At 41.9% G+C, this 27,913-nt stretch overlaps 1 protein-coding gene across 3 annotated transcripts in view; it reads left to right on the plus strand.

The window, feature by feature from the left end:
- The window catches only part of LOC109910570 (myosin light chain kinase, smooth muscle-like), a 76,967-nt gene that overhangs the window by 8,707 nt on the left and 40,347 nt on the right, over positions 1 to 27,913 (plus strand). For all 3 annotated transcript variants that reach the window (XM_020509784.2, XM_020509781.2, XM_048614711.1), the window contains exons 2-3: positions 21,824 to 21,940; positions 24,840 to 24,992. In XM_020509784.2, coding sequence (XP_020365373.2) covers positions 21,824 to 21,940; positions 24,840 to 24,992 — 270 coding nt within the window. The remainder of the gene's footprint in view (positions 1 to 21,823; positions 21,941 to 24,839; positions 24,993 to 27,913) is intronic.

The raw sequence follows: 27,913 nt of genomic DNA on the forward strand, positions 1-27,913 counted from the left end.
TGTTACCCAGCATGGTAACAATGTCTGTGAAACAAGAAACCAGCTCGGCGAGCCAACCAACCTCAACACCCACCATCCGAGCTACAAATCTACTCCAAAACCTTAAAGGACTCTTCAGGCTTGCTGATCTTTAGTTAAAGAAAACTTCACATCCAGTACTAGATAATCAATACGCAACTTTTTTTATTTTTCCCAACAGCTAGGATGCTGGAGACTGGTGCTAAGGTGAATGTCATCAGTATAGATGTGAAAACTGCTTTTGAATGGCGTCACTGAGATATAATATATAGATGAGAAATTGAACAACAGAATGGGCTAAATGGCCCACTCTGAAGTCTTTTTTTTATCTCATGAGAAAATAATTAACTTGTGGAGAAAAACAAAATTGGAATCCATTTAAAATCTTAAGTGCATATCGTCTTGCTCCTCATCATTTTTCACTTAATCACAGGATGAGGGAGTTGCTGGCTATGCCCACATTTATTGTCCATCCCAGAAGGTGGTTAAGAGGCAGCCACAGTGCTGTGGGTCTGGAGTTACATGTAGGCCACACCAGGTAAGGATGGCAGTTTCCTTCCCTTAAAGAAGTCAGTGAACCAGTTGGGTTTTCCCCAACAGTCAACAATGGATTTATGGTTATCATTAGACTCTCTTTCTTTATTCCAGATTTTTATTGAATTCAAATTCAACCATCTGCCATGGCAGGATTTAAACCTGGACCCACAGAACATTGCCAGGGCCTGTGAATGAAGAGTCCAGCAACAGTACCACTAGGCCACTGCCTCCCCATCTTCTAAAAAAGCATCTGCAGTTGAGGATACTGTTCCACACCTATAGTAACTTGTACCTGTGCAGATCTTAGACCATTGCCTAAAATGGGAAGGATAAACTGATCACTGTGTTTCTTTTGAAACACAAATGTTCCAGAATAAAACTAAATGCCATTTGGTAAATTGTGGCCTGAATTAAAGAAAGTCAGCATTGATTTGGAAAGCAAAATAATATTTGAGTAACTTGTTTCTGTTCTCTTTAAAGGAATGGAAAGAGTTGATGAGTGTAGTGCAGATGATGCTTATTTGAACTTTCCAAAGATATTTGACAAATTACTGTGATAAATTTAGTTTGTGAATTGAAGCATGTGGGATGAGAGGCAGTGGCAGTCTGAATACAAAATTGACTAAAGGACAGAAAACAACAGGGGTGAGTGGTTGTTTCCATTCTAGCGTGCACTGGTATTCCCCACGGCTCAGTATGAGGGCGACTAATGATTTTATTTTTTTCATACGTACTAATGACCCAGAATTTTGTGAAAGGGATCGTTTGAGTTCACATTTGACATGAAGCTAGTAAATGCAGCAAACTGAGGTGGAAAGATCAAATCTTTGGACATCAAAGGCACGTGTGGTGAAATTGACAAACAGACGACAGGATATTTAATGCAATGACATATGAAGTAATATATTTGGTGGGGAGTATGAAGAGAGTGATAAGTCTGGCTAATATTCTAGTGAAACAGTATATATCGCAAGCTGTGACAGCGTCACAGATCTTGTTCTTGTGGCAAGATGGGGCCTCAGTAAGATGTTGTCGTATTTGTTAAATAAAGTTAAGGTTTTCTTTACATCAGCTATTAATATTCTTTAGTGCAATAATTCTCAAATATTGACAGCTGATAAACTGCAAAATACAACTTTAAATGGGATGCAGGATCAGAGAGCACTTGGAGTCCATGTCGGAAAAAAAAATTTGAGGTTTACAAGCCTAATGCCACATCGTGGTATTGCTGAATACTTTTGATCACCATATCCCAGTTGGCAAGCTTATGACCTCTTGTGACTTACCATCAGAGACAGATCAAACCAGAACTTTAAACTGTCTCATTCTCCTGTCCTGTAACCAAGAGTGAGGAGCAATGTTACAAATGTTACCACAGCCCAGCCCTGCAAATTCACAGAGAAATGGAGACATGGGAACAGGCCCCTTATTCACCATCTTGTAACTGAGATGATCCCTCACACACCAGGAAACATCACAGAAGTAGGAAGCAAGCAGGCAAAAACATAAGGAAGTGTTAAAATTGAGCTTTGAAATCAAGTGGTTTACATGAGAGTTCCTGATTCTGCTAACTGTAGCTTTTTTTAAAATTGGCTTGCTGGAAACTGTTAGAAAAGGTGTTTTGAGTAACTCCCTTTGCAGTTACTGATTCAGTAAACAGTGTGGTGTTTTTTTGCAGCAGTTCAGTGTGGTTTCTGACCAATTCAATTGTTTTACAATGATAAAAGGTGTAAAACAAAACTGAATTAGCAAAACCAAACGTTCAACTTCAGTCAGTGAAGAATAATTCAAAGAATTGTTATCAATATCAAAGAACAATTGGGAAGCTTCAGACTGAACAATGTTTGCAGTTTAAAATATCAGGTAATTAACAGGTCAGTGCTTTTGCAATATAACAAGAACTCAAAGCTTGTTTTGTTTTATATAAAAAAAATTTGCATTGGCCATGGTGTTTTGTCAGTTGCAGAATTTATTAATTGTAGGAAGTACAAAACAGACTTTAGTTGCTGGTCTAAGTTTTATTCAGCATAAACTTGGTTCGTGTTGAGTTAAGTGGATAATTTTGAATTTAGTTGATTTGGTTTAGTTTGATCTTGATCGATTGGGTCAGTGGGCTGAGGAGTGGCAGCTGGAGGTTAATTTGGTTCAATGCAAAATATTACACTTTGATAAAATAAAGGACAGGACTAGTACAGTTAATGGTAGGGCTTTGGGTAGTATTGTAGAACAGAGAAACCTAGGGTTTCAGGTACATAATTCTTGAAGTTTGCAGCCCGCATATAAGGTGATTTTGAGGAGGTGTTTAGCACACTTTTTTCTTTGCTCAGACTATGTACAGCCTCTCCCTATAGATCAAACCCTCCAACCCTGGCAACATCCTTTTGTAAATCTTTACTGCTCCCTTTTTTCAAAAAAAATAAAGTACATTTCACCCAGCATGTTCTTTGTTGTAGTGGGATGGCGGTAGATTCTTGACTAGCAATGGATCCAAAGGTTACCAAGGACAGGCAGGAGTGTAAATTTAAAAACATGGAGGTACCCATTTTTTTAAGCTAAGACTTTAGGCTTGGTCTGTTTGTTCAAAGTGAAAGTAAAAGAATCTGAGACGAACTGAAAGAAGCATAGCAGAGTCCTTCTGGTCCAAAAGCAAGACCTAGTGGATGCTGCAGTAAAAGCTGCTGAAAATCCTCAGCAGGGCAGGCAGGCAGCAGCTGTGTTAAGAGAAACAGTTTGTGTTTCAAAAGTTTCATCAGAACTTGAAAAAGTGAGTGTTTCCAGCAAAATTTTTTTTGTTTCTGTTTTGAACTTGTGTCCTGATGCACAGTTGTCACTGAATAAATTTTACTCGTGCTACAAAGTGAATTTTTTTTCAAGTTTGCTGATTTGCAAGCTGTTGGTTTGAGGGTTTTTAATAGACTTTATTCTTTTGAAAACTTTAACAAACCCTGTCAGACTTTGAATGCAGTGCAATGCTAATGTATCAGTTCATGGGACAATGTGATTAAATACAATCAATACTCTGGGATACTTTGCTCCTTTACATTGCAAATTACATCTGTTTACAGTACACACTGATGTTCACAGCCTTGTGTTCATTCTCTTGGAGTAGGGAGAAAAAAAAATCCACAAGGGTCCATTAATCACTCACTCTGCTCTGTGACATTTGCTGAATTGTCCAGGCTGACAATCTGGTTGAAGTGCCTCCCATTGACAATGGGAGTGTAATGAACGTCTTTGGGATAGTAAGAACTGCCGATGCTGGAGGCAGAACAGTGTGGAGCTGGAGGAACACAGCAGGCCAAGCAGCATCAGAAGTGTGGAAAGCTGACACTTTTGGATTGGGACCCTTCAGAAGGTTCATCAGAACTTCAGAGCAGAATGAACTTCTTTGTCTAATAAACCTAATGCTCTTTGGGTGTACTGAATTAAAACGTTCTTGATGATTTTAGGTGTGGTAAAGAAACTACTACACTCTATCTGACTAGTGTGAAATGCTTAAGTGTGCACAGCAATCCCATTGTTGAACCTGTGGGATTACTGCAGCAACTCTCTACATTCCATTTTTACTGAGTTTGTGTGTTGAACCCTAAAACCCAGAAATTGCAACAAATTGTAGCAAACTTCATGTTTGTGGATGTTGGAGGTCAGGCGTTCCAGCTCCAGGACTTTTAGGCAGGGGTTCCTCAGCACAGGTTTCTAATCAACCTGTTGAGATGTTCTTGCACACCTTTGGAGCTGGTGGGACTTCGTCCCACAACTCCTGCTCCAGAGGCAGAGACTCTACCACAGTGCCACAAGTGCTGTTTGGTTCCTCAGGGTAGTGTGCTAGGCCCACTCCTCTTCAGATGTTTCATCAATGACCTTCCCTCCATCAAAAGGTTAGAAGTGGGGAATGGTTGTTGATGGTTGACCATGTTCAGCAATATTCTCAGTCCTGAAGCAGTCAGTGTCCAAATGCAGTAAGATCTGGATAATATCCAGGCTGGTGTTAAAAAGCGATAAGTAACATTTGTGCCACACACAACTGCCAGGCAATGACCACTTCCAACAAGAGAGATTCTAGAACATTGCCTTTTGATTTTCAATGACTTACTGTCACTGAATTCCTCACATTCAATACCCTGGGGTTGACTGGATTTGCCATGAAATACTGTAGCTTCCAGTGCGTCAGGCTAGGAATCCTACAGCAAGTAACTCCTGACTTTTTTTGAAATTCACATATGGGATGTGTCAGTGGCATCCCTTATTGCTCAGAAGGCAGTTAAGTCAACCCCAAGTTGAGTCATTAGAATCCCTCCAATGTGGAAGCAGGCCATTTAGCCCATCAGGTCCACACTGACCCTCCGAGGAGCACCCCACCTAGACTTACCTCCAACCAAATCCCTGCATTTTCCAAGGCTAACCCACCTAGCCTGCGCATCTTTGGACTATATGGGGGAAACAAATGCTGACATAGGGAGAATGTGCAAACTCTTAGACAGTTGCCAAGGTTAGAATTGAACCTGGGTCCCTGGTGTTGTGAGGTAATGCTGAGCCATTGTGCCGAGTCTGGAGTCGCATGTAAGCCAGACCCAGCAAGGATAGTAGATGTCCTTCCCTAAAGAACGTTAGTGAGCCACATTGGTTTTTTCCAACAATCGACAATGGATTCCTGGTCATCGCTAGACTTTAATTCCAGATATTTATTGAATTCAAATTCCACCATCTGCTGTGGTAGGATTCTAACTTGGCTCCCAAGAACATTACCTGGGTCTCTGGATTAATAGTCTAACAATAATAATACCACTAGACCACTGTCTCCCTGAATACTTCTCAAAGCCTGTCCACCATCTCCAGGACCAAGTCAGGAGTCGATGGATAATCCTCTCTTTCCTAGATGGTTGCAGCTTCAACAATACTCAACGATTTACACCAGCCAGGACAAAGCAACCCACTTGATTGGCACTATGCCTGTCTGTATTTGCTGCTTGCACTGCTGACACTCCATAGTGTCAGTGTGTACTATCGACGTTACAGAAAATCATCAAAGTCAGCACCTTCCAAACCCATGACTGCTTCCATTTAGAAGGGCATGCATCAGATAGATGGGAGCTCCATCACCATCCTGACTTGGAAATATATTGCTGACCCTTCAGGGTCAATAGGTCAAAATCCTCGGAGCTCCCTTGTTACCCGCATTTGGCAATTCAATGCGAAAGTTTGTGTAAAGGAGCCTTTTAAAGTCTCCATTCATTACAGGTTTTTGTTCTAAATAACATCACTTAAGTTTAAAATATTTGCTTAATTACTCCATGCATTGAGGTAAACATTACTGTTTACACTTTAAATGGAAAAATTGCATGCTGCTTTAGACCATTATCAATTATCTAAACATAAACTTGCAAATTGGGAGTTGTGAAATAGCAGTGAGGTTCAATACACAGCAGATCAGTGTAAAAGGAACACTTTTTGTGTGCATGCCCTTTCACCTGATGAAGTTTGCAAACTCTCAGCAGTGTAATCAGTCATGAAAGTAGCTTTTGGAAATGTTCAGCAGATTGGGCAACATCTGTGCAGGGAGAAATGGGTTTAAAATTTCAGGTCAATGACCTTGTATCAGAACTGCAAGACATTCGAGATGTAGGTGGATTGGCCATGCTAAATTGTTCATGATATCCAGAGATGTGTAGGCTAGGTGGATTAACCATATAAATGTGGGTTATCAGGGATAGGGTAAGGGGCTGGGTCTGGGTGGGATGCTCTTTGGAGGGTTGGTACAGACTTTGAATGGCCAAATGGCCTGCTTCCCCACTGTAGGGATTCTATTATTCTAAAGCATTACAGAAACAGGCTCTTGATGGTATATGTACAAAAATCTTAAGCCAAGTTGAGAAGGCTTTTACTTAAAAGCATAATGAGATTCTTGGTGTGGGTTGCAGTGGCAAATCTTTTTGCTAAGGCTCTGCTACAACCTCAGCTGGAATATTGGTGTTTATCCTTTTCACTTCTTTGTAAAATGAACATACATCAGAAAGGGATGCTAAGATTTGCTAGATGGAACCAGGCCTACAGCAAGCCTGTTACAGGGAGACATTGAAGAAGTTAGAGTTGCTCTCCTTTTTTACAGTGGTGCAGATTAAGGGAAGATTTGATAGAGCTGATCAAGTGGCAACGATAGCACTGGGGGTGACAATCGAGTTAGGATGTGGTCAGAGCTAGGGGTGGTCAGTTGAGAAGTTACCAAGGCATAAACTGAGACTTTACTCAATCTGACACTTCCTGGGGAACTTTTCAGTTGTCTGCAGAAATATCCAAGCTCTGACATGATCTCTCAGTTAGAGACTTTCCCAAAAGATCCTGGGGAGCCATAGAATTCTTCATCGTGGAAACATTCCAGGCAACTTCCATCAGGGCTGCTTCAGGGTCACGACCCACATCTTCAATTCTATATTGGAGCTCTGATCTTCTGGCACCTGGAAGATTTGAACAATGTGATTGGCAGAAGAACCACAAAGTGGCACTAAGGCAAAATGTCCGATATGAGTATTGATCTAAAATGTCAATTCTGTTTGTCTCCACAGATACTACCAGACCTGCTGAATATTTAAAGTCTGTTTTCTTTTGCAATGTCAGGAACTTCTTTAGAGTGAGTTGTGAGCTGAAATTATACGCAGAAAAACAAAATTGTGGTGAAATTATTATAACCTGGGATGCATTACCTGAAAAGGTGATGGATGCGCTAGCTCTGAGCAAGGTGGCCTGGGTCCATGACCCACCTACTTCAGAGCTGTGCAATAACATCTCTGAACAGGTTGATTTTTAAATAATACCTCCGATGGTACCTAGATAAATGATTGATTGAATAAAAAAGAAATGAGGCCTATGAGGAAAGAATATTTGGACAACTTGACTTGTGTTGTCCTGGGCCATATGGCCCCTTGATGTAGCATTCTTTCCTTTTTTTTTAAAGCTTTTAAGTGAATAATAGTTTACTTAATGGTTTATTCATGTGACTCTGTCACAATAAATGCAAATGACAAGGAAGAAAGAGACTGTTGGAACTGAAAGTCTTGCATTTTATGTCGAACATCGTTCTCAACTATTAGAGATATTGGAAGACACATGGTCAGATTCTTCCAGTTGAATAAGCTCTTTTGAAAATTCCAGAAGGCTGGATTTAAGTGAAGATAAAATGTAAGAAGATCAGGAAGTGGAATGTTCCATTGAACAGTCAACTCTGGTGTGCTGCAGTTCTGTATTTTCTTAACAAATCTGTTTATTGTTTAGATTTGTGCTCCTTTTCCTTTATTTGTTTCTATTAGGAGTGTTTCATCTGGCTTTTTTTGTCTAGTTATTATCAACATGACTCCTTGTATTGGAACCTTGTCCATAAACACTGTCCCCTCTCTTCCTCCAGCTCACTTCAAGCATGTTGTTGAACTCTCTCTTTTTAGTGTTAACTTTGCAGAAATTGGGTATTTTGATTGCTGGGCATAGGTTAGTCTTACAGCGTGGAGAAATACCCTTCGGTCCAACTAGTCCATGCTGTACACAATCACAAATTAAACTAGTCCCACCTGCCTGCTCCTGGCCCACATTCCACCAAACATTTTCTATTCATTCACTTATCCAAATGTCTTCTCAAAGTTGTAACTGTGCCCAAATCCACCACTTCCTCTGGAAGTTAATTCCACACATGAGCTACCCTTTTTAGAGGGAAAACAGAATTGCCCCTCATGTTTTTAAAAGGTTTTTCCCTCCTTTTTTAAATATGTGCCTCACCACCAGTCTTGATTCCACATCCTAGGGAATAGATACTACTATTAACCTTTTTTATCTATACCCCTCATGATTTTATAAGGTCGCCTATCAACCTTCTATGCTCCAGTGAAAAATGTCCCAGACTATCCAGCCTTTCTTTGTAACTTGAACCCTCCATTCCCAGCAGCATCCTGGTAAATCTCTTCTGAACCCTCTCCAGCTTAATAATATCTTTCCTATAACTAGGTGTTGTGGTCTTGTTTGATTTATTCATGGGAGGTGTGTGTTGCTGTCTCTCTTATCTGATATTCTTACACATAATAGTTCACTTAACCTCACTTGCAAGAATGTTGGTGTTGAAGTTTTGCCTTGCTAATAAGTTGTAGCATTGCTACACTTTGTCCCTCTGCTGCCACTGCAGTTATAGTGCAGATAGAATGTGGGTTAGAGGTCAGTCCCAGGCCTTGCATTATAGTGGGCTGTGTTACTCTTCAGGCCTTGACATCAGTACCCCAGATAAGTGTCAGTGCAAAGCCCTTTGTGTGGGGATGACTGTGCATTGATGTCCCTGGGCTAGTAATCCCAAGCTGCAGGCTCATGGTGTGGGAAATTGGGTTCAAACCCCACTATGGGGAAACTGGTGAAATTTCAGTTCAATGAGGAAAATCAGGAGCTGACAGCTATATCATGAAGCTGTTAGCAAATGTTCTAACTTTCCAGTTGGTTCACTAGTATGGAGCGAAGGACATCTGCTATCCTTACCTGGCCTGGCCTAAGAATGTAGAAGTAGGCCATTCAGCCCATCGAATCTTTCTGCCAATCAATTTGATCATGCCTGATTCATCTAATATCATGGCAGATTCCAGGTCCACAGCAAAGTGTGGTTAGATCCTTCTGCCTTCTCAATGGCCAAGCAGGGCAATAGGAGATGGCAACATATGCAAAGCCTTATCACCTTAAAGAAAAGCACACTAATGCCAAGCAGGACAAAGCCCATTTGCACCATCAGTCTACTTTCCATCGGCAAAATCTATTGCGAGAGCAGCTTGATTGTACTTGCACTCTCTCAATCTGCTCATTCAGATTGGATTCTGCCTGGCCAACTCAGCTCCTGACTTTGTTCAGACCAAAGCCACTTTTTTAAAAAAACAAAGTAAAATAGCCCACTTCCAGAGCTGTAGTGAAAATGAATGCCCTTGATGTCACAGTCCAACAAACGCTGCATGAGCAAAACTCCCTCTGGGCCAGTAAAGGGTGCTGGTTCAGGAGATTGTCTACAGCTTGCTCAGGTACACAGGGTTCTTTAGTAGTGAATTTTTTTAGCTAATTCAGTGCACATGGGGGTAAAAGATACTTGTTTTTTTTTCCCAAAAATCAGCACCATTTCTATAATTGTAGAATCCCTACAGTGTGGAAACAGGCCCTTTGGCCCAACAAGTCCACACTGATCCTTGGAGCATCGCACCCAGACCCATCCCCCTATAACCTACACACCCCTGAACATTATGGGCAATTTAGCATAGCCAATCCACTTAGCCTGCACATCACTGGACTGTAGAAGGAAACTGAGTACCGGCAGGAAACCCACAGACCCTGGGAGAATGTGCAAACTCCACACAGACAGTCGTCCAAGGCTGGAATCGAACCCAGGTCCCTGGTGCTGTGGGGCTGCAGTGCTAACCACTGAGCCACCGTGCCTCCCCTAATTATTTTGGTTCCAATTAATATTACTTTAGCTGTGCATGCCATCAACAAATTCAGTAAATAACTAAATTTGATTAGAAGTGGCAGGGCAGTGCAGCATGTGGGAATCTGTGGAATGCAGTAGTCCAAGGAAAACTACCTGCAGAAGTTGCATAAACTGCACAATCACTGGAAATTGTTGCGCTGGAATCTGAGTTGTAGACATTCAGGAGGGAACACATTACCTGGACAGTTTATTCTTTTAATTTGGCAGATCTTTAGAGGTGGCCAGTGGTTGGGAGGAAGTGCAGTCAGGCAGATATGGGGAGAGGTAATTTCCCCTGAAGGAGGCTCCCCCAAAGTCCATCACGACCTGTTTGGTTCCCCATATGTGGGAGATTCTGGTTTTTTCTTTGTTGCAGGGAGCGGTTGTGAGGGCAGAAGTGTGGGAAATGCAAGAGATGGTGGTCAAGTCTCAATCTCCCCACCCCCAGCTGCCTCCCATGACCGACCCTCCCTCTCGTCCCCGCCTCTTTGACCTGACACAACCTGTCCATCTTCTGTCCCACCTATCTGCTGCTCCCACCTCACTGACCAATTCCCACCACTCCCTTCCTGCACTCACCTATCACCATCCCACCTACCTTCCTCAGCCGCACCCCTCCTCTCTCTACTTATTTCTCTTCCCCGTCCCCCATTTCTGAAGAAGGGTCCTGACCCGAAACGTCAGCTTTCCTGCTCCTCTGATGCTGCCTGGCCTGCTGCGTTCCTCCAGCTCCACACTGTTATCTCTGACTCCAGAATCGGCAGTTCTTACTATCTGTCTCTGCCTTTCTCCGTACCCTTGATTCCCTTATTGATTTAAAAATCTTTAAAAAAGAAACCTGAAAGAACTGCAGATCCTGTAAATCAGGAACAAAAACCAAGTTGCTGGAAAAGCTCAGCAGGTCTGGTGGCATCTCTGCAGGAAAAGAAAAACAGTTAACATTTTGGGTCCAGTGACCCTTCCTCAGAACGGTTCTGAGGAAGGGTCACCAGACCCAAAATGTTAACTTTTTTCTGCACAGATGCTGCCAAACCTGCTGAGCTTTTCCAGCAACTTTGTTTTTGTTCCTGACTTAAAAATCTGTCTGTCTCAGCCTTGAATGTTTTACAGCCCAGCCTCTACGGCCCTCTGTTAAAGAATTCTATTCTCTGACAAATATCGGAGAGAAGAAATTCCTCATCTGTGCCCTTACTCTGAGATTCTGACTTGTGGTCCTCGACACTCCTTCAGGGGAAATTGCCTCTTCACATCTACCCTGTCAAATTCCTAAGAATCTTGGATGTTTCAATCCCGTCTTCTCTCACTGCTCTAAATTCCAATGAGTACAGGCTCGACCTACTCCTAATGCCTCGATACCCAGGATCAATCTTGTGTGAACTTTCTCTCAACTGCCGCCAGTGTCTGTATGTTTTTGTTAGCTCAGGAGACCCAACACTGCTAGGTGTTCCAGCTGTGGCCTGAGTAATATAGTTTTAGTAAGAATGCCCTCCCATTTTTATACTTCATTCCCTTTTGAAGTAAAGACTCCTGTTCTATTTGCTTTGCCCATTACCTGATGAGCTTAAAGGCTACCTTTTTATGATTTTGTGCATGAGGATCCCAAAAATTCCCTTGTCCTGCAGCTTCTTGCAGTCTTTCACTATTTAAATAGTATTAATTTTCTTTTGCGCACTTTAGCAGGAAGCACAGCTTTCTCATTTCCGAGGAGGTGGCCCGTGTGGGAACCAGCAACCGAGGATCGATTTAGGAACCAGATTTCCAATAGAACCAGGAATGGTTTCCCAGAAGAGATCATAGAGTTTGGGTGCAAATTAAAACTCGGAACATCAAAGCTGATTGGCATAGGGCCAAGCAGATTAGTGAGTTAAACACAGCACTCGGAGCATGGTGTGGAAAGAAAGGATTTCGATTTATAGGAATTTGCCATCAGTACTTGGAGTGAGCTGCTTTGAGGTTAGGTTCCACTTGTACTATGCTGGGGCCAGTCTCCTGGCCAAGCGTACATACATGTAGGTGGCTGATACACCCAGGTGAGGAGTGACCGCAGTTCCCTTCATTTTATTTTTAAACTTGCTCTCAGTTGCAATAGTTTTTTAAAATTTTTAATCTTAGCACATAGCTTTTGCACTTTTTAAACTTGGCATAAAAGATCAAAACTAAAAGGGAGCCAATTCCAGTTTTCTCGAGTGAAGGAGATTGGAGTTCCAATAACTAGTATCATTACAATAAAATGCAACATCGAGTGAGCAATTAGGTACTTAATACAGACCAAGAAGGTAAAGGCTAATGCATTTGCAGATCTTGAGTGCCAGAATGAAAGGACCTGTGTCTGAATGTTTAACACTTTTTTCCTGCTTATTTAGCAGTTTACATATCTGGAGTTTTCCATGAACGTATGTTTGTTCTTTCTCCCCCAAGTTGCTTTCTCTCTCCTCAAGGCTCCTGTTGATTCTGTTTGTTTGCTCCTCTGCGGATTCTGGTGGTTCTCCTTGTTTCATTTCAAGCTGAATTGTTGTAGGCAACCTTTCACCTGTGTGTGGAGGTATACTCAGTATGAGTAAAAGAGACCTTGGCACCTTGCTGAGTTTCAGTGCCCCTTGCTTGATTGATTTGAAAGGATATTCCAAGGCAACTGGCTTTCAATATTTGTTGTGGATTCCATGGTCTTGTCAGACCATCATGGGAAATATTTTGGGTTAGACATATCTTTATTCCATGAATTCTCAGGTATTCACATCAAGTGATGAAAGTTGAAATTGGTAGTTCGTTTTGAATATGTGCATTACATGGTGGACATGGTTTTAATGTGGGTTGGGTTGGGGCAGCACAGTGGCACTGTAGATAGCATTGTTGCCTCAGTCCCAGAGACCCAAGTCCAATTCCACCCTCGGGCCTTTTATTCATCGCTAATGAGGCAGCATTTATTGCCCATCCCTAATTGCCCAGAGGGCAGTTGAGTTAACCACATTGCTGTGGTCTGGAGTCACAAGTAGGCCAGACCAGGTAAGGATGGCAGTTTCCTTCCCTAAAGGACATTAGTGAACCAGATGGGTTATTCCCCTGACAATCGGCAATGGATTTACAATCATCATTCAACTCTTAATTCCAGCTATTTATTGAGTTTGAATTCCACCATCTGCCGTGGTGGGATTTGAACCCAGGTCCCCAGAACATTATCTGGGTCTCTGGATTAACAGTCCAGTGATAATATCACTAGGCCATCACCTCCCCTGTCTGATTGTGTGGAGTTTACACACTTTCCCCATGTCTGTGTGGGCTCCCTCCCACAGTCCAAAGATGTGAGTTCAGGTGGATTGGCTGTGTTAAATTGCCCAAAGCGTCCAGGCTGTGTGGGTTAGCCATGGGAAATGCAGAGTTAGAGATGGGTTTGGAGAGTGGAAAAGGGTGGGATGCTGTTTAGAGAATCGGTGTGGACTCAACAGGCTGAATGGTCTGCTTCCACACTGTAGGGATTCTGATTATTTAGAAATCAATAAGGAAAGATTAAAATATTGGTAAAGTACAGTGATATGGATAAAACCAAGAAAAGCTGGATAGGAAGGATAAAGGAATTTTCTTTAAAAATATACAATAGCGTACAGGTCATCGCAGGAAATATAAGTCTTAAACAATTTTTAAAGTTTCTTTATTTGAATGCATGAGGCACCTGCAAGAAGATAAATGAATCAGTGGCACAAATAGAAACAAATGGTTTCTATCTAATCTCCATTACATAGACATGGTTACAGGTGATCCAGGGTAGGAAATATTCCAGAATACAATATTTCAGACTGACAGAAGGACAAAGGGGGATGTGTAACTCCGATTGTAATAGATCACGTTTGCAAGAAAGGATCTCGTTTCAGAAAGCTATGGAATTGAAATTATGAATAGGAAGAATCCGAGGCTCCAGGCTTGAGGTTCTGTAAATTCCTCTGCTGCAGCTTCCTGCAGTCATCTTCTATTTAGCCCAAGATCAGCCGTCATTGTTTTGAATAGTCAAGCAGACTGTACAGGCCAGAGTGCCTACTCCTGCTCCTATTTCTTGTCTAGTCAGTGGGAAAACTCTCTACTGGTTGGAGTCCTATCTAGTACAAAGGATGATGGTTGTGATTGTTGGAGACCAATCATCCCTCTTGCAGGACATCTCTGGAGTTCCTTAGGATGGTGTCCTAGGCCCAAGCATCTGCTTCATCACTGAACTTCATTCCATGTGATCAGAAGTGTGGGACATTTGCTGATAATTGCATCAGGTTCAGCGCTACTTGTGACTCCTCCAATACTGATGTACATCAGCAGGAAACCAGGACCCTATCCAGGTTTGGGATTAAAAGGTGGCAAGTGACAGCTGTGCTACAAAACTACCAGGCAATGACCATCTTAACCAAGAATGTAACTATTGCCCTGGACTTTACTGACATCAATTACTGAAATTCCTGTAATTATAACATTCTAGAAGTTGCAATTGACCTGTACCTGAACTGAAACAGCTATATAAGTATTGTGGTGACAAGAAAACATCAGAGGCTGAGAATTCTGTGGTCAGTAACTTGCCTCCTGTCTTAAAGCTCTTCCACCATCTACAATCCAACAGTGTGTTTTATTATTCTCTACTTCTCAAACAATACTGATGTAGCTTGATTCCATTCGGAGTATAACCATCCATTTGAATTGGCATCCCATCCGCCACCTCCAACATATACTGTCTTTGCCACTGACTCACAGTGGCAGTAGTGTGTACTGTCTGAAAGATGAATGGCAGCAACTCAATAAGACTGCTTAGACAATGGTCTAAGATTCCGATCCCATGGCCTCCTCCATCAAGAAGCACAAGTCAATAGTCAGGAGCACCACTACCACCTGTGAATTCCCCTCCAAACCACACCCCATCTGGATGAGGAACAATATCACTGCTCCTTCACTATTACTGGTTCAAAATTCTGGCACTCCATCCCAAACAGGTGTGAAAAACTGCAGCTGAAAAGGTTGGCTCGCCACCATGTTTTTGAGGACAGGAAATAAATGCTGGCCCAGTCAGTGACACCCCAAACCAAACAATGTGAATGCAGGTGATGCAAAGCATTGAAATGTGGGCAGATTCAACAATAGCTTCAAATCCATGTCAAGCAATTCCATGCTAGTGGATTACACAGCATAGCTACAGAATGCAGCATCCTCAAAGTCTCTACCCCTCCGCAGCCACTATCACATCTCCTGCTGGAATGTGCCTTTGCATCTCTCTCTAGACTTCCTTCGCAGTGGTTTTTGTCAAGGTTCATCCCAAGCAGCTCCATGATGCAGGAATCTGTGCTCTAAGGTCTATTTTCCTCCTGATGCACACCGAGATAAGCATCAACTGTCCCTGGAGGACCACCAACTTGGTGATAGCTGCTCTTTTGTCTGCCTGTAGCCTGCTGGTGTTGCAGAGCAAGGTCAAGTGCTGTATGACTGGCATGTTCCAAGGTCCAGAACTACATGCTGAGGGACGTGCTAAAGCTTGGGGCAGCTGCTGCCAAGGAGCAGTGGGGGGGAGGTCTTTCTGAAGTTAAATGGGGATCCATTCAGTTATTGGACCCTCTTCGTGCCTCAAATATATGAAAATATAATCTTGTACAAGTCAGAAATTCCTTTTTGGTTTATTTGCTGGATAGAGTAAAATTCCAGTGTTTTTCTTTAGCTACTGTACAGAACTGAACTGCTTCAGTGACTGTGCATGTCTATTTTTATGAATAACATGTATATATTTTTGAAATAATAAAATCTGGATAAACCAATGTTTAAAGTGGAACTTCTGTAGTGCAGTTTGAGCTCTTCCCAGTTGTGTATGTCTACCTACATATATGCAACTCATTCATTGTATGTTCAAATTAAACACTTAACTGAACAGCCTTATACATGCTGTTAACTGTCCAACAAAACCGAACGTAATGAATATCTCCACTGCACCCACACCCCTTGTAACTAATATGCACACTGTTTTGAGGTGGAGGTCATGTCACTCATGGTTGGGATTTGTTTTATCATCCATTTCAGATGGGAGTGTTGCCATTTTCAGCCTTCCTCTTCTGATCAGTCTGCAACAATGTGCAAATTGTTCAGATTGAATTCCCAAGATAGTGCACATTGCCAGAGACTTGTAGAAGTTGCACAGAATTTCCTTTTATCGTATCTGGTTTGCTCTGACAGTAGAGGCATACAGTACATGAGGTAGCCATTCAGACCACTGTACCTAGGTCAGCCCTGTGAAAAGATGCATCTGATTGCTTCTACTCTAGAGACACAGCCCAGTTCAGATTTGAAGGCATTGAGGTTTCAGGGCAGGCAAACAATTGTGCAGCAGCTACATAAATCAATATATCAGGAATATTACAGATTGAAGGAAACTCCTTTTAAATAGCTTAGTTGCTGAAGAGGGTAGCCAAGCACACAGTTGCAGATGGAGAGCAAAGTTGTAAAATATATCAATGAAAGTGGTCTGTTTATTGAGGGTGTATCCAAATACTCACTCAAGAACCAGCAAGAAAATTACACAAGGCAGAGATCAAAATTATCCCTGGATGGTGTACCAGGTTTATTAAAGAAATAGTTTTGTACCGCATTAGAAAACTAAGATTACACAATCTACCAGCAGACTCTGAAAACAGGCTTATCACATTTCAGTGAATCATCAAACATTGAAAAAAAACTGTACAGATACTCCTGCATTAGGAGTCAGTTTTTTTTTACAGCAGGGAGTTGTGTCCAGATCAGCACCTATCTACTCTGGACCCATTTTCCAGCATTTAGCCTGTAGATTTGTATATTCTGGCATTTTGAGTGATCAGCTAATTTCAATGGGTGTTGAGTGAGTGTTGTGATGGTTCCCAACGTCTCCACCCTTTTCCAGCAATGTGTTCCAGATATTCATTGCCCTCAGTGAAAAAATCTTCTCAAATCCTCTTCCTAAACCTCCCATCCCTCTATCGCCAAAATTCATGGCATCTCATTCATTTAAGTGTCATGGTGAGGGACAAAGCGTGGGATATCTAATGTATTTGATGACACACAAGCTGATGGTTTATGGAATGATGGATCATCTGCAGTCATACATGTGAGGATTAAATAGAATGTGAGATGTTCTTTTGGCTCAGAAGATTTTCATGGATTTTTAATGCCCTTTCATTGCATGCTCCTAGTGCTAAGTCCTGTTTCTTTCTGTACTATGACAGTAGAAAATTGCAGTTATATAATTTTTTTTGACATCATATATGGCTTTTGTCTTTGAATTTGAACAGCTTTGAGTGATTGCTATGCACTAAAATATCTGTCTCCGTTCGGTTGTTGTTCACTTCCTAAAAATATGATAAACATTTTTTACCTCCTTTTTGGGGGGGGGGGGGGGGGGGGCAGGGTGACAGTCTCTGATTTGGTGATGCTATAACAAAATGATTTTTCTATCCATCCAAAATCTGACTTGTGTAAAAGCTGGCGACTGACTTTTGGACTAAACATTTGGCCTTGGAAACTTGCCAGATGCTTTACTGTGTTTCTGTGTAATTAATGTTTTTGTTAAATATCAAATCATTTTCTCAAAGATTTGGGAATTTTTTTTCTGTTTATTGGCTCACAGGAGCCAAAATTCTCAAGCACGCTGGATCCAACTCTGCAAGTGTTACTGCAACTGGCTCATCAAAGTGTCAACCGTTCTAACATTGAGGAACATACCTAGCCAGTGCCAGCTTAGCATTGATGCTAAATGCACCTGTTACTCTTGTGTGCATCTTCACCCCCATTTATCTGTCTACAACTGATTTTGTTGTTTCTTCCCTGCTCCCAAGTAGGGTCAGGAAGATTTCTAAATGAAAGGGGCATTTATGACCATTTTGAGCTTTTAACTTGGAAGTCTTAACATAACAGTTATTGTAAAACTGCAGTGTGTTGTATAAGATGCATAATGGTCTAATATCCAGACCATTGGTGGTCATGCCTTTAGCTACTAAGTCCTTAAAGCTCTGTAAATCCCTCTACCCCCCTCATCCCCATTCCTCCTTCAAGATGCAACTTTAGGAGAAGACAATGGTTTAGTGGTGGTATCGCTGAACTCTATCTAGAAACTTGGCTCATGTTATGGGGACCTATTAGAATCCCACCATGAGATTCAATTTTTAAAAAATGCCAGAATTAAAAATCTACTGATGACCAACCATTGTCAATTTTTGTTAGAAAAATCCGTTTGGTTCACTGGATGTCCTTCAGGAAAAGAAACCTGCCATCCTTGCCCACGTGTGACTCCAGATGCTCAGCAATGTCATGGACCCTCAGTTGCCCTCTGAAATAGCCTAGCAAGCTGCTCAGTTATATCAGTCGCTACAAAGTCTCAACAAAACAATGAAACCAGGTGGACCACCAAGCATCAACCTAAGCACAAGAAAAGACACAACAGTAGGAACAGCCCCATTGACACTGCAAAATCCTGCTCACTAACATCTTGGGGCGAGTGTGAAAATTGGAAGAGCATGTCTCAAACCAGTCAAACAACAGTCTAATAAAGTCATACTCGGAATCCTACCTTACAGGCGATGATCCAGTAAAACCATCACCATCCCTGGATATGTGCTGTTCCACTCGCAGGACAGACCCAGAGGTGATAGCACAGTGGCATATAGTCAGGAGGGAGTTGCCCTTCGAGTCCTCAACACCAACTTTGGGCAAGGAAGCCTTTTTGCTGATCACCATGTACAAATCTACCTCAGCTAATGAATCACTGCTCCTCCATGTTGAGCAGTACTTGGAGGAAGCACTGAATGGAAAGGGTGCAAAACGCACTCAGGATTTCAATGTCCACCACCAAGACTGGCTCAGCAGCAGTGCTACTGATCAAACTGGTTGGTTTCTAAAAGACATAGTTTCTAGACTGGGTTTGCTGCAAGTGGTCAAAAATGACGAGGGAAATACCTGCTTCACCTCAACCTTACGAATCTGCCAGCTGCAGATACATCTGTCCATGACAGTATTGGTAAGAGTGACCACTGCACAGTTCTTTTTCTTTTTTAGATAACCAGGTGTAGAGCTGGATGAACACAGCAGGCCGAGCAGCATCAGAGGAGTAGGAAGGCTGATGTCTCAGGCCTAGACCCTTCAGAAACGGCCCGAAACATCAGCTTTCCTGCTGTGTTCATCCAGCTCTACACCACCTTGTTCTCAGATTCTCCTCCAGGATCTGCAGTTCCTACATCACTGCACAGTCCTTTTGTGGAGATGAATCCCACCTTCACATTGAGAATAGCTAACTTCCATCGTGTTGTGTGACTCTATCACTGCTTACAACTCTGAACAGATTTAGTAACTCGGGACTGAGCATCCAATAGGTGCTGTAGGACATCAACAGCAGCAGAACTGTACTCCAGCACAATCTGAAAGCTCATGGCCCGGCATATCCCCCACTTAACCATTACCATCAAGCCAGAGGATCAACCCTGGTTCAATGGAGATTGCAGGAAGTCGTGCCAGGTGCAGCATCAGGTATATGTAAAAATGAGGTGTCAACTTGATGAGTCGACCAGACAGGACCACTTGCACGCTAAACAGCATAAGCAGGAAGTGATAGGCAGAGCTAAGGAATCCCACAACCAATGGATTAGATCTAAGCTCTACAGTCCTGCCACAGTGAGTCAGGAATGGTGGTGGATAATTTGAAACCACTCACTGGATGAGGAGGCTCCACACATCCCCAATGCTCAATGATGGAAGAGCCCAATTGATTCGCACAAAAGATAAGGTTGAAGCATTTGCAGCAATATTCAGCCAGAAGTGCAAAGTAGATGATCCATCTCGGCCTCCTCCAGTGGTCCCCAGCATTACAGATACCAGGCTTCAGCCAATTCAATTCACTCCACGTGATATCAAGAAACAGTTGGAGACACTGGATACTGCGAAGGCTACGGGCCCTGACAACATTCCGGCAATAGTACTGAAGACTTGTGCTTCAGAACTTGCCGCACCCCTAGTAACTGTCCTGGAATAGCTCGACAACAGGTGACCTCTACCCAACAATGTGGAAAATTGCCCAGGTACAGCCTTTCTAGGCAAAAGGACAAATCCAACCCAGCCCACTATATTGCCCCATCAATCTACACTCTCTATCATCTTTAAAGTGATGGAAGGTGTCATCAACAGTGCTATTGAGCAGCACCTGCTCGGTGATGCCCAGTTTGGGTTCTGCCAGGGGCCGCTCAGCTCCAGACCTCACTACAGCCTTTGTTCAAACATGGACAACAGTGCTGAATTCCAGACATCAAGGCTGCATTTGATTAGAATGTCGCATCAAAGCCCGAACAAAACTGGAATCGATGGGTATCGGAGGCAAACTCTCTCTGGTGGTTGGAGTCCTACCTGCTATGCAGGAAGATGGTTGTGGGTTGTTCGAGGTATGTCAACTCCGCTCCAGGACATCTCTGCAGGAGTTTCTCAGGGTAGTGACCTAGGTCCAAACATCTTTTTAGCTGCTTTGTTACTGACCTTCCCTCAATCATAAGGTCAGAAGTGGGGATGTTTGCCAGTAGTGCAACATTCAGCACCTTTTCACAAATCCTCAGATACTGAAGCAGATCTGGTTCAAATGCAACAAAATCTGGACAATGTCCAGGCTTGGGCTGATTTAAGTGGCAAATAACACTTTTGCCTAGAATTTGGTATGATGCCAATAACAATCACCAATAAGAGACAAACTAACCACTGCCCCTTTGACATTCAATGGTATTACGATCATTGAATCCCCCACTATCAACATCCTAGAAAACTATTGACGAGAAACTCAACTGGTCTCATACAGTGACTACAAGAACCGGTCAGACACAGAGTACTGTGGCAAGTGACTCGCCCCCCTGCCTTCCCAAAGCCTACTTATCTACAAGGCACTAGTCAGGAGTGTGATGGAATACTCCCCCACTTGCCTGTTTTGGGTGTTGCTCCAACAACACTCCAGCTTGATACCATCCAGGACTAAGCAGCCCACTTGATTGGCCGACATCCACACCCTCCAGCACTGTTCAGAAGCTGCAGTACATACTGTCTATAGGATGTACTGCAGAATTTCACTAAAGATCCTTTCAACAGCACCTTCCAAACTTCCATCAAAAGCAGCAGAAACTTGGGAACAGCACCACCTTCAAGTTCCCCTCTAACCGACTCACCATCCTGACTTGGAAATATATCATCGTTCCTTCACTGACCACTGGGTCAAAAATCTTGTAATTCTCTCCCTAATGGCATTGTGGGTTAACCCACAGTTCAAGGCAGCAACTCACCATCAGCTTCAAGGACAACGAGGAACAAGCAATAACCGCTGGTCAACCAGCGACGTCCACGTCCCACAAATGAATCAAATTTAAAGTTTGTTTTTTTTTTCCTTTCTTTCTGACATCTGCCCAGACATCTTGTGGCATAGTGTCAATTCTTTCGCTTTATTTCACACCTAAAAAGGTGTTGACAAGTTTCTCATGTCATGAAATGACCTAATATGGTATTGATGGCAGAATACTTCCACTGGAAATTCCGGACGGGGCTAGTGGGTTAGTAAATGTTGAGAAATGTTTAAATCTATGCAGTGCTGATTGGATGGAAGTCATGTCAGGAAATGGGTTTGAAATGCATTTGGCTGTTGTCATAATTTTTAGCCTGAGCCCACGCTGCAAATGGTCCATCATTTGCACTCGACTGCTCTACCAAAAAAAATCACACAACATTTTAATGTGTTTTTAATGTAAAGTTTAATGCACTATTGTATTTTTTTTGACTGACCCATTTGTCTGTTATGTACAGAGTGCCCTGTATTCGCACAACCCTTAACAGATGTCACTGTGGATGAAAGCAGCACCATCACGCTACAGGCAAAAGTTACTGGAACTTCTCCAATCACTATCACTTGGTATCTAAATGGTGAGGATAAATTCTGGTGATTTCTTTTTCTTTTTTTTTCCCTTCAAGCCTGCTTGTTGGAAGCTGATCTCAAGACTGTCCAATCTAAAAGGATGTCAACTTCCGCTGTACAGGAGTGCAAAAGAATCAGATGTTTGCTGAATGCAATCGGCTGTATAAACAAATTTGCACAAATAATATAATATTTTAGCACTTTGGTTGAAACCTACCCTTTCCCTTTAGCTCATGACCACTTGATTTGACATTTCCCACCAATCTCAACCCCTAAAGTTGTGCAAAAGGGGCCCAAATATTTGTTTTTATTTATTAATGAATTGTAAATACTTTGCAGACCAGATGTTTAATTTCTTTGCATTAAATTCATTTCTCAAAAACAAAATGTAAGGAACAAAGATATTTTTAGGGGTTAATTTCAAATCTGAGTGAAAGTGTTTAGAGAAGAAAAGTCTCACCCTAGTGAATGGTTTGAATGCTGTAAAAGTATGAACTAACTAACATCAGAATGTTGTTTTGATGGACTGACTGTTAATTGTTAATGCATTACAAAGTTGAATGTCCTCGATGTCAAGATGATCTTCATATGATAGCCTTTCCTTCATTGACTTCAGAATATTGGAGCTCTTTGTGTGAACCCATCAATTATTGTACCAAATCAGCTCCATTAATCATGTATCATGCCTACCCATGATACAGAAATAATTACTGACTTCATCACTGTCAAACACTCTTTTTGTGACAGTTGAATCATACCTTCTTTCCATTTTGTTTTCATACGTGGGTGTCCAACCTACAGATGTCTGACATGGATGCTCATGCTTACAAATGTAATTCCATATTACCACTAGTTTTTGAACTGGCATGCAAATGTTATCTTGTACTCCGATATTTGGTATCATGTTGTATTCTGATTTGTGTACAAATCTGTTTCCGAGTAAGTTTGTAAGTTGAACCTGTATGTAACCCATGGACTGCCTTTACTTAGATATGAGCATATGAATTAGGTGGTACACATTTATTTATTGCAAATTTGTATTCTGTTTATTGAACAATTATTTTTGTGGTACAGGTCACAACTACTGTTAAGAGACATGAAAGTGAAACTTTTTGTCGTCTTCAGGACTGAAATGCAAAGAAACAAATTAGAAAGGGAACAACAATTTTTAAACATCATAAGAGGCTGCTGATGGATGGCATTGAGATGCAGTGAGAAAATGTTAACTGTTAATTTTACTTTAGATTAAATTCAAATCAGGCATGTTTATTCTGATTGGCCAAGGCTTATCATGGAGATGCAGCAGATGTGATTAATGGGTAGATATGTAGTGAAAAGTTCAATATTAGTTAAGTAACTGAAATCTCAAATTTCTTTTTGGTGTTATTTGAATTAACGCTAATTAATATAGGTTCAATATCTGCTCATCAGTGACTAATTTTCTGACGGGGCCTTTCGACACCAGTTAAGCCACTAATTTCTATAATCAAAGGACCTGGTACCTGTTTTTAAGATTTCACCCTGAGGTGACTAGTAAATTTAGCAGTGGGACCAACGCTCAAGTCGATTGGGAGCAGGAGACTCCATTGGTAATGTAGTATAATTCATGCCTATTTTACTCCCAAAAAAAAATTTGGTTGCACGCAAAGGAAACAGTTGTCATGGTTTCAATTCCTGCAGAATTCTGTTTGGGGGATTTTTTGATGGTAACCATGTGACCAATAAAGCTGTCAAACATGGTGCAAAATGAAGCCTCTGTCAGCATCAAGGTGATCAGTGCTGAATAGCATCTATTAAAAATAGTTGCGATTTTCTTGGTGACAATTGATATTTTTCATCTGCTTATTTACTTGTGTTATTACACATGTCCTGGAGCAGATGGGACTTGAGCAAGGTCTCCTGCCTCAAAGATGGGGATGCTACTGCTGTACCTCCAAAAGCCCAAAGTTCTTGGTTATAATACTGTGTCTGAAATAATTGAAAGAGGCAGGTTTGAAGTTTCTGCAGGCACAGTCATGATATTTAAAAGACATAAGTCTATGAATAAGAGGTTTGGAGGGATATGGGCCAAGCACAGGCAAGTGGGGCTAGTTTTAGTTTGGGATTATGTTTGGCATGGACTGGTTGGACCGAAGGGTCTGTTTCTGTGCTGTATGACTCTGACTTGGGTAGTTGCACTGATTTTTTTCTTTCTTTTTAAACCCATCACAGTGAAATGAGGAATATATCAAAGGAAAAACCTGTAAACCAGTGCTTAAGTAAATTTAACACAGAGAATAATGTGATTCCAGATGCCAGCAGAAAATAAACATCAATAAAGCAGTGTGATATTGTTCAGTTTATAGTTCTTGGTATTTGTGCATTATACATCAACTTTTAATACAATACAAATCTGCACTTCAGCTTGTCTTCTAAAATCCTGATTATTTTATGGACATTCAGGAGTTTCGGTTAAGGACTTGACATTCTCCAGTGAGGGGACTAGATAAAGTCCCTCTTTTCCTCCTCCTTTGCTTGTGCAGGATGGCTTTGCACACTATCTACTGTACTGGGCCCTGTATAGAATTTAGCTGTGAATCTGGGCAGGTCACCTCCTTTTTCGGAGACATTCAGCAATTGCTGCCCAACTTGATATTAACCCAGGACCCACTTCTTGCCTTACGTTTTTGTTGTCTGTAATATTGAGGAGTCTCCCCAGGGCCCAAGTCTCATTACTCTGCCTGCCTGCTTTTCTTTTCCAATCCCAGTGGGACGTTGTGGCCCACACTTTAGGAAGTGCTGCTGTAAAGCTTGAACATGCACAGCGAAGTAATGTAATTTATTCATGTAACTTGATTGGAATGCACAAAATTTTTTGTTGGCCAGTCTATTTTACTGATGTCGGTGCTTGAACACAACTGGTTTCAGGTCAAACGGCAAAGTTCGGCAGGTCTTCTTTCAGCAATGGAGTCGCTCAGTGGGTGGTTGAGGACTGTTTGCCAGAGGATGCTGGAATATATGGATGTGTTGCAGAAAATGTTGCAGGAAGGGCGTCCTGCAGTGCTACAGTGACAGTCCGAGGTGAGTGAGGACAATTGACAGTTCTATTGCATGTACAGTGATTGAAACTAAATAAAAATCCTAGACTCTAGGGGAGGCGTTGGCCGAGTGGTATTATCGCTGGACTGTTAATGCAAAGACCCGGATAACATTCTGGGGGCTGAGTTCAAATCCCACCACAGCAGATGGTGGAATTTGAGTTCAATAAAATACCAGAATTAAGAATCTAATGCTGACCATGAACCCATTGTCAACTGTCAGGAAAACTGGTTCACTAATCTCCTTTTTGGAGAAGGAAACTGCCATCCTTACCAAGTATGGCGTACGTGTGACTCCAGACCCACAGTAAAGTGGTTGATGCTGAACTGCCCTCTGCGGTAATTAGGGATGGGCAATAAATGCTGCCTAACTAGTGATGCCCTCATCCTGTTAATGAATACTCCTTTGTAGGTCACAAAATACTGTTGATCGTTACACATGGAACCTGAAAAGAATTCTGGCCACAATTTGTTTTATTTAAGTCAAATTAACTTTTTTCTTTGATTCAGATCATTAAGTATTATGTATAGAACTGGATCAGGACAACAGAGCTGATTTTTTTTTTTTTTATATATACATGGACTTCAAGAACATGGGGAATGAGGAAAATGACATTAACATTTCTACTTTCCAAGCAATTCGTAATCCTCATTTACGGATGCTGTTTTCACCCTCTGTGTTCTGGTTGATCCCCGTATTACTTCCTTCACACAGACGACATGTTTCTACCTCTCCGATTTTGTTTCATTCCTTATGTTCCTGCTTCATGTGTTGAAACTTATTTGTACCTTTTTTACTTTATTTGTTTATTACCAGATTGAAACATTGTAATGTTCATCTGGCTAGACTCTGGTCCTCCACCCTTCTCAATCTTTGCTCCTCTTACAATCTGCACAAGTCCGATGACGCATCAAGCCACGACCACCCATCGCACCTGCTGTCCCTAACCTACATTGGATCTTTGGTGTCTAGTGCCTCAAACAATCAATTCTCATTATATATCGACCCTTTCATGATTTTGTCTTCCCATTTTTTCTCTAATACTGCAAAATCTCCTGTATTTGCTATTGTTCTGAATCTGGCTTCTCCCTGTTGATCTCCTACCATTTTCTTCACTCCCCCTCATGATCTGTCACCCACCATGATGGTGCCAATCTTTGAATATAAGGAAATTTCACTTTTCTAGCTTTTCTTCCCTTTTTTTGAGCCAAAGTTTAGCTGACTCCTATCCTCTTATCACATCCTTAATTCCTTATTCCTCTGTGAAGTACCTTTAGGGACACAAGATTTGGGAGCAGGAGTAGGCCCCTCGGCCCTCCAAGCCTGCTTCATGTTTAATGAAGTGATACCTGATCTGGTTGCAGCCTCTATTCCCCAGTTTTTTTTTTCTTTTTTTTTTTTTAATTCCTTAAACAAAAGTTCCCCAAATCCATTCTCATCATAGGATGTTGGGATGTCATGTTGCAATTGTACAGGACATGGGTTAGACCACTTTTGGAATACCGCATTTGATTCTGATCTCCCTGCTATAGGAAAGATGTTTTAAAATCGAAAGGGTTCAGAAAAGATTTACATGGATGTTGCCGGGGTTGGAGGGTTTGAACTACAGGGAGGGGCTATTTTCCTTGGCGTGTTGGAGGCTGAGGGGTGACCTTCCAGAGGTTTTATAAAGTAATGCGGGCCATGGCTAGGGTGAATAGTCAAGGTCTTTATCCCGGGGTAAGAGAGCCCAAAACTAGAGGACATAAGTTCAAGGTGAGAAGGGAAAGACGTAGAAAGGATCTAAAGGAGCAACTCTTTCTCGGGCAGCTCGTTCCATGCATGCACCACCCTGTGTGTGAAAGTGGAGGCTGGTACAATTACAACATTTAAAAGGCATCTGGATGGGTTTATGTATAGGAAGGATTTACAGGGATGTGGGCCAAATGCTGGCAAGTGGGACTAGATTAAGTTAGGATATCTGGTCAGCATGGAAGAGCTGGACCACAAGGTTAGTTTCTGTACTGTATAACTCTGACTTTATTTCCCCACGAGTCATGTTCCAATCTATCCAGTGAGTTTGTTCCGACCACAGCAAAGAATTAGCCTTAAACAAAGTTTTCAGGTCCCCTTGCCTGAGCCGCCATCTGCAACAGCTAAGAACATTCACATGAGGATTTGTCACTGTATTGGGATTATAAGTCTTCAACAGATTTGGGATGAAGGATGGTGGGGTGGGGACAAGGGCAGGGGAAAACTGTTAATGATTTGATAAGATGGCCATTGTGAGATTGTGACCTCCTTCACAACATGGGGCGTCTGACATCTGACAGGTACAGCCCTAACTTCATTTTGCTGCAGGCCAGCTGTGAATTGAGAGTTTATTTGTATTGAGACATTAGCTTTGGCCATAATATTCACATGGTGTTGGATTTCTATTTGATGTGTGCCCCTCCCTCCTCTTAGCCATCGCTGCGATATTCCTTCATGCCTGTGTAGGTTTCCTCTGGGTTTCATTCCACCATCCAAAGATTTTCAGGTTAGGTGGATTAGCCATGGGAAATGCAGCATTACAGTAATTGGGTAAGGGGCTGGGTTTGGGCAGGATGCTCTTTGGAGGGTCAGTTTGGACTCAATGGGCTGAATGGCCTGATTCCACACGAGGGATTCTATGATTGTGCTTGTTCCTTTTGGATATAGCCCAGCTCTGCTTTCTGTTTCATGCAGTATTTGCTGCTGCACTAACGAGAGCAAAACAAACTCGCTAATCTTTTAATCTTTTGGCATGTGACATCCTCACATGAATAACTGGTTCATTTAATCCACATGGTAATATGAAAAAAGATAATCCAATAATGCCAGTAAAGGAACAGTGCATAAAGCAGTGGCACGATAGTCTTTAGATGTTGATGGCCAGATTAATT

This window comes from Rhincodon typus, chromosome 30 (genome assembly GCF_021869965.1).
Source record: "Rhincodon typus isolate 14 chromosome 30, sRhiTyp1.1, whole genome shotgun sequence".
In the NCBI taxonomy this organism is placed as follows: domain Eukaryota; kingdom Metazoa; phylum Chordata; class Chondrichthyes; order Orectolobiformes; family Rhincodontidae; genus Rhincodon; species Rhincodon typus.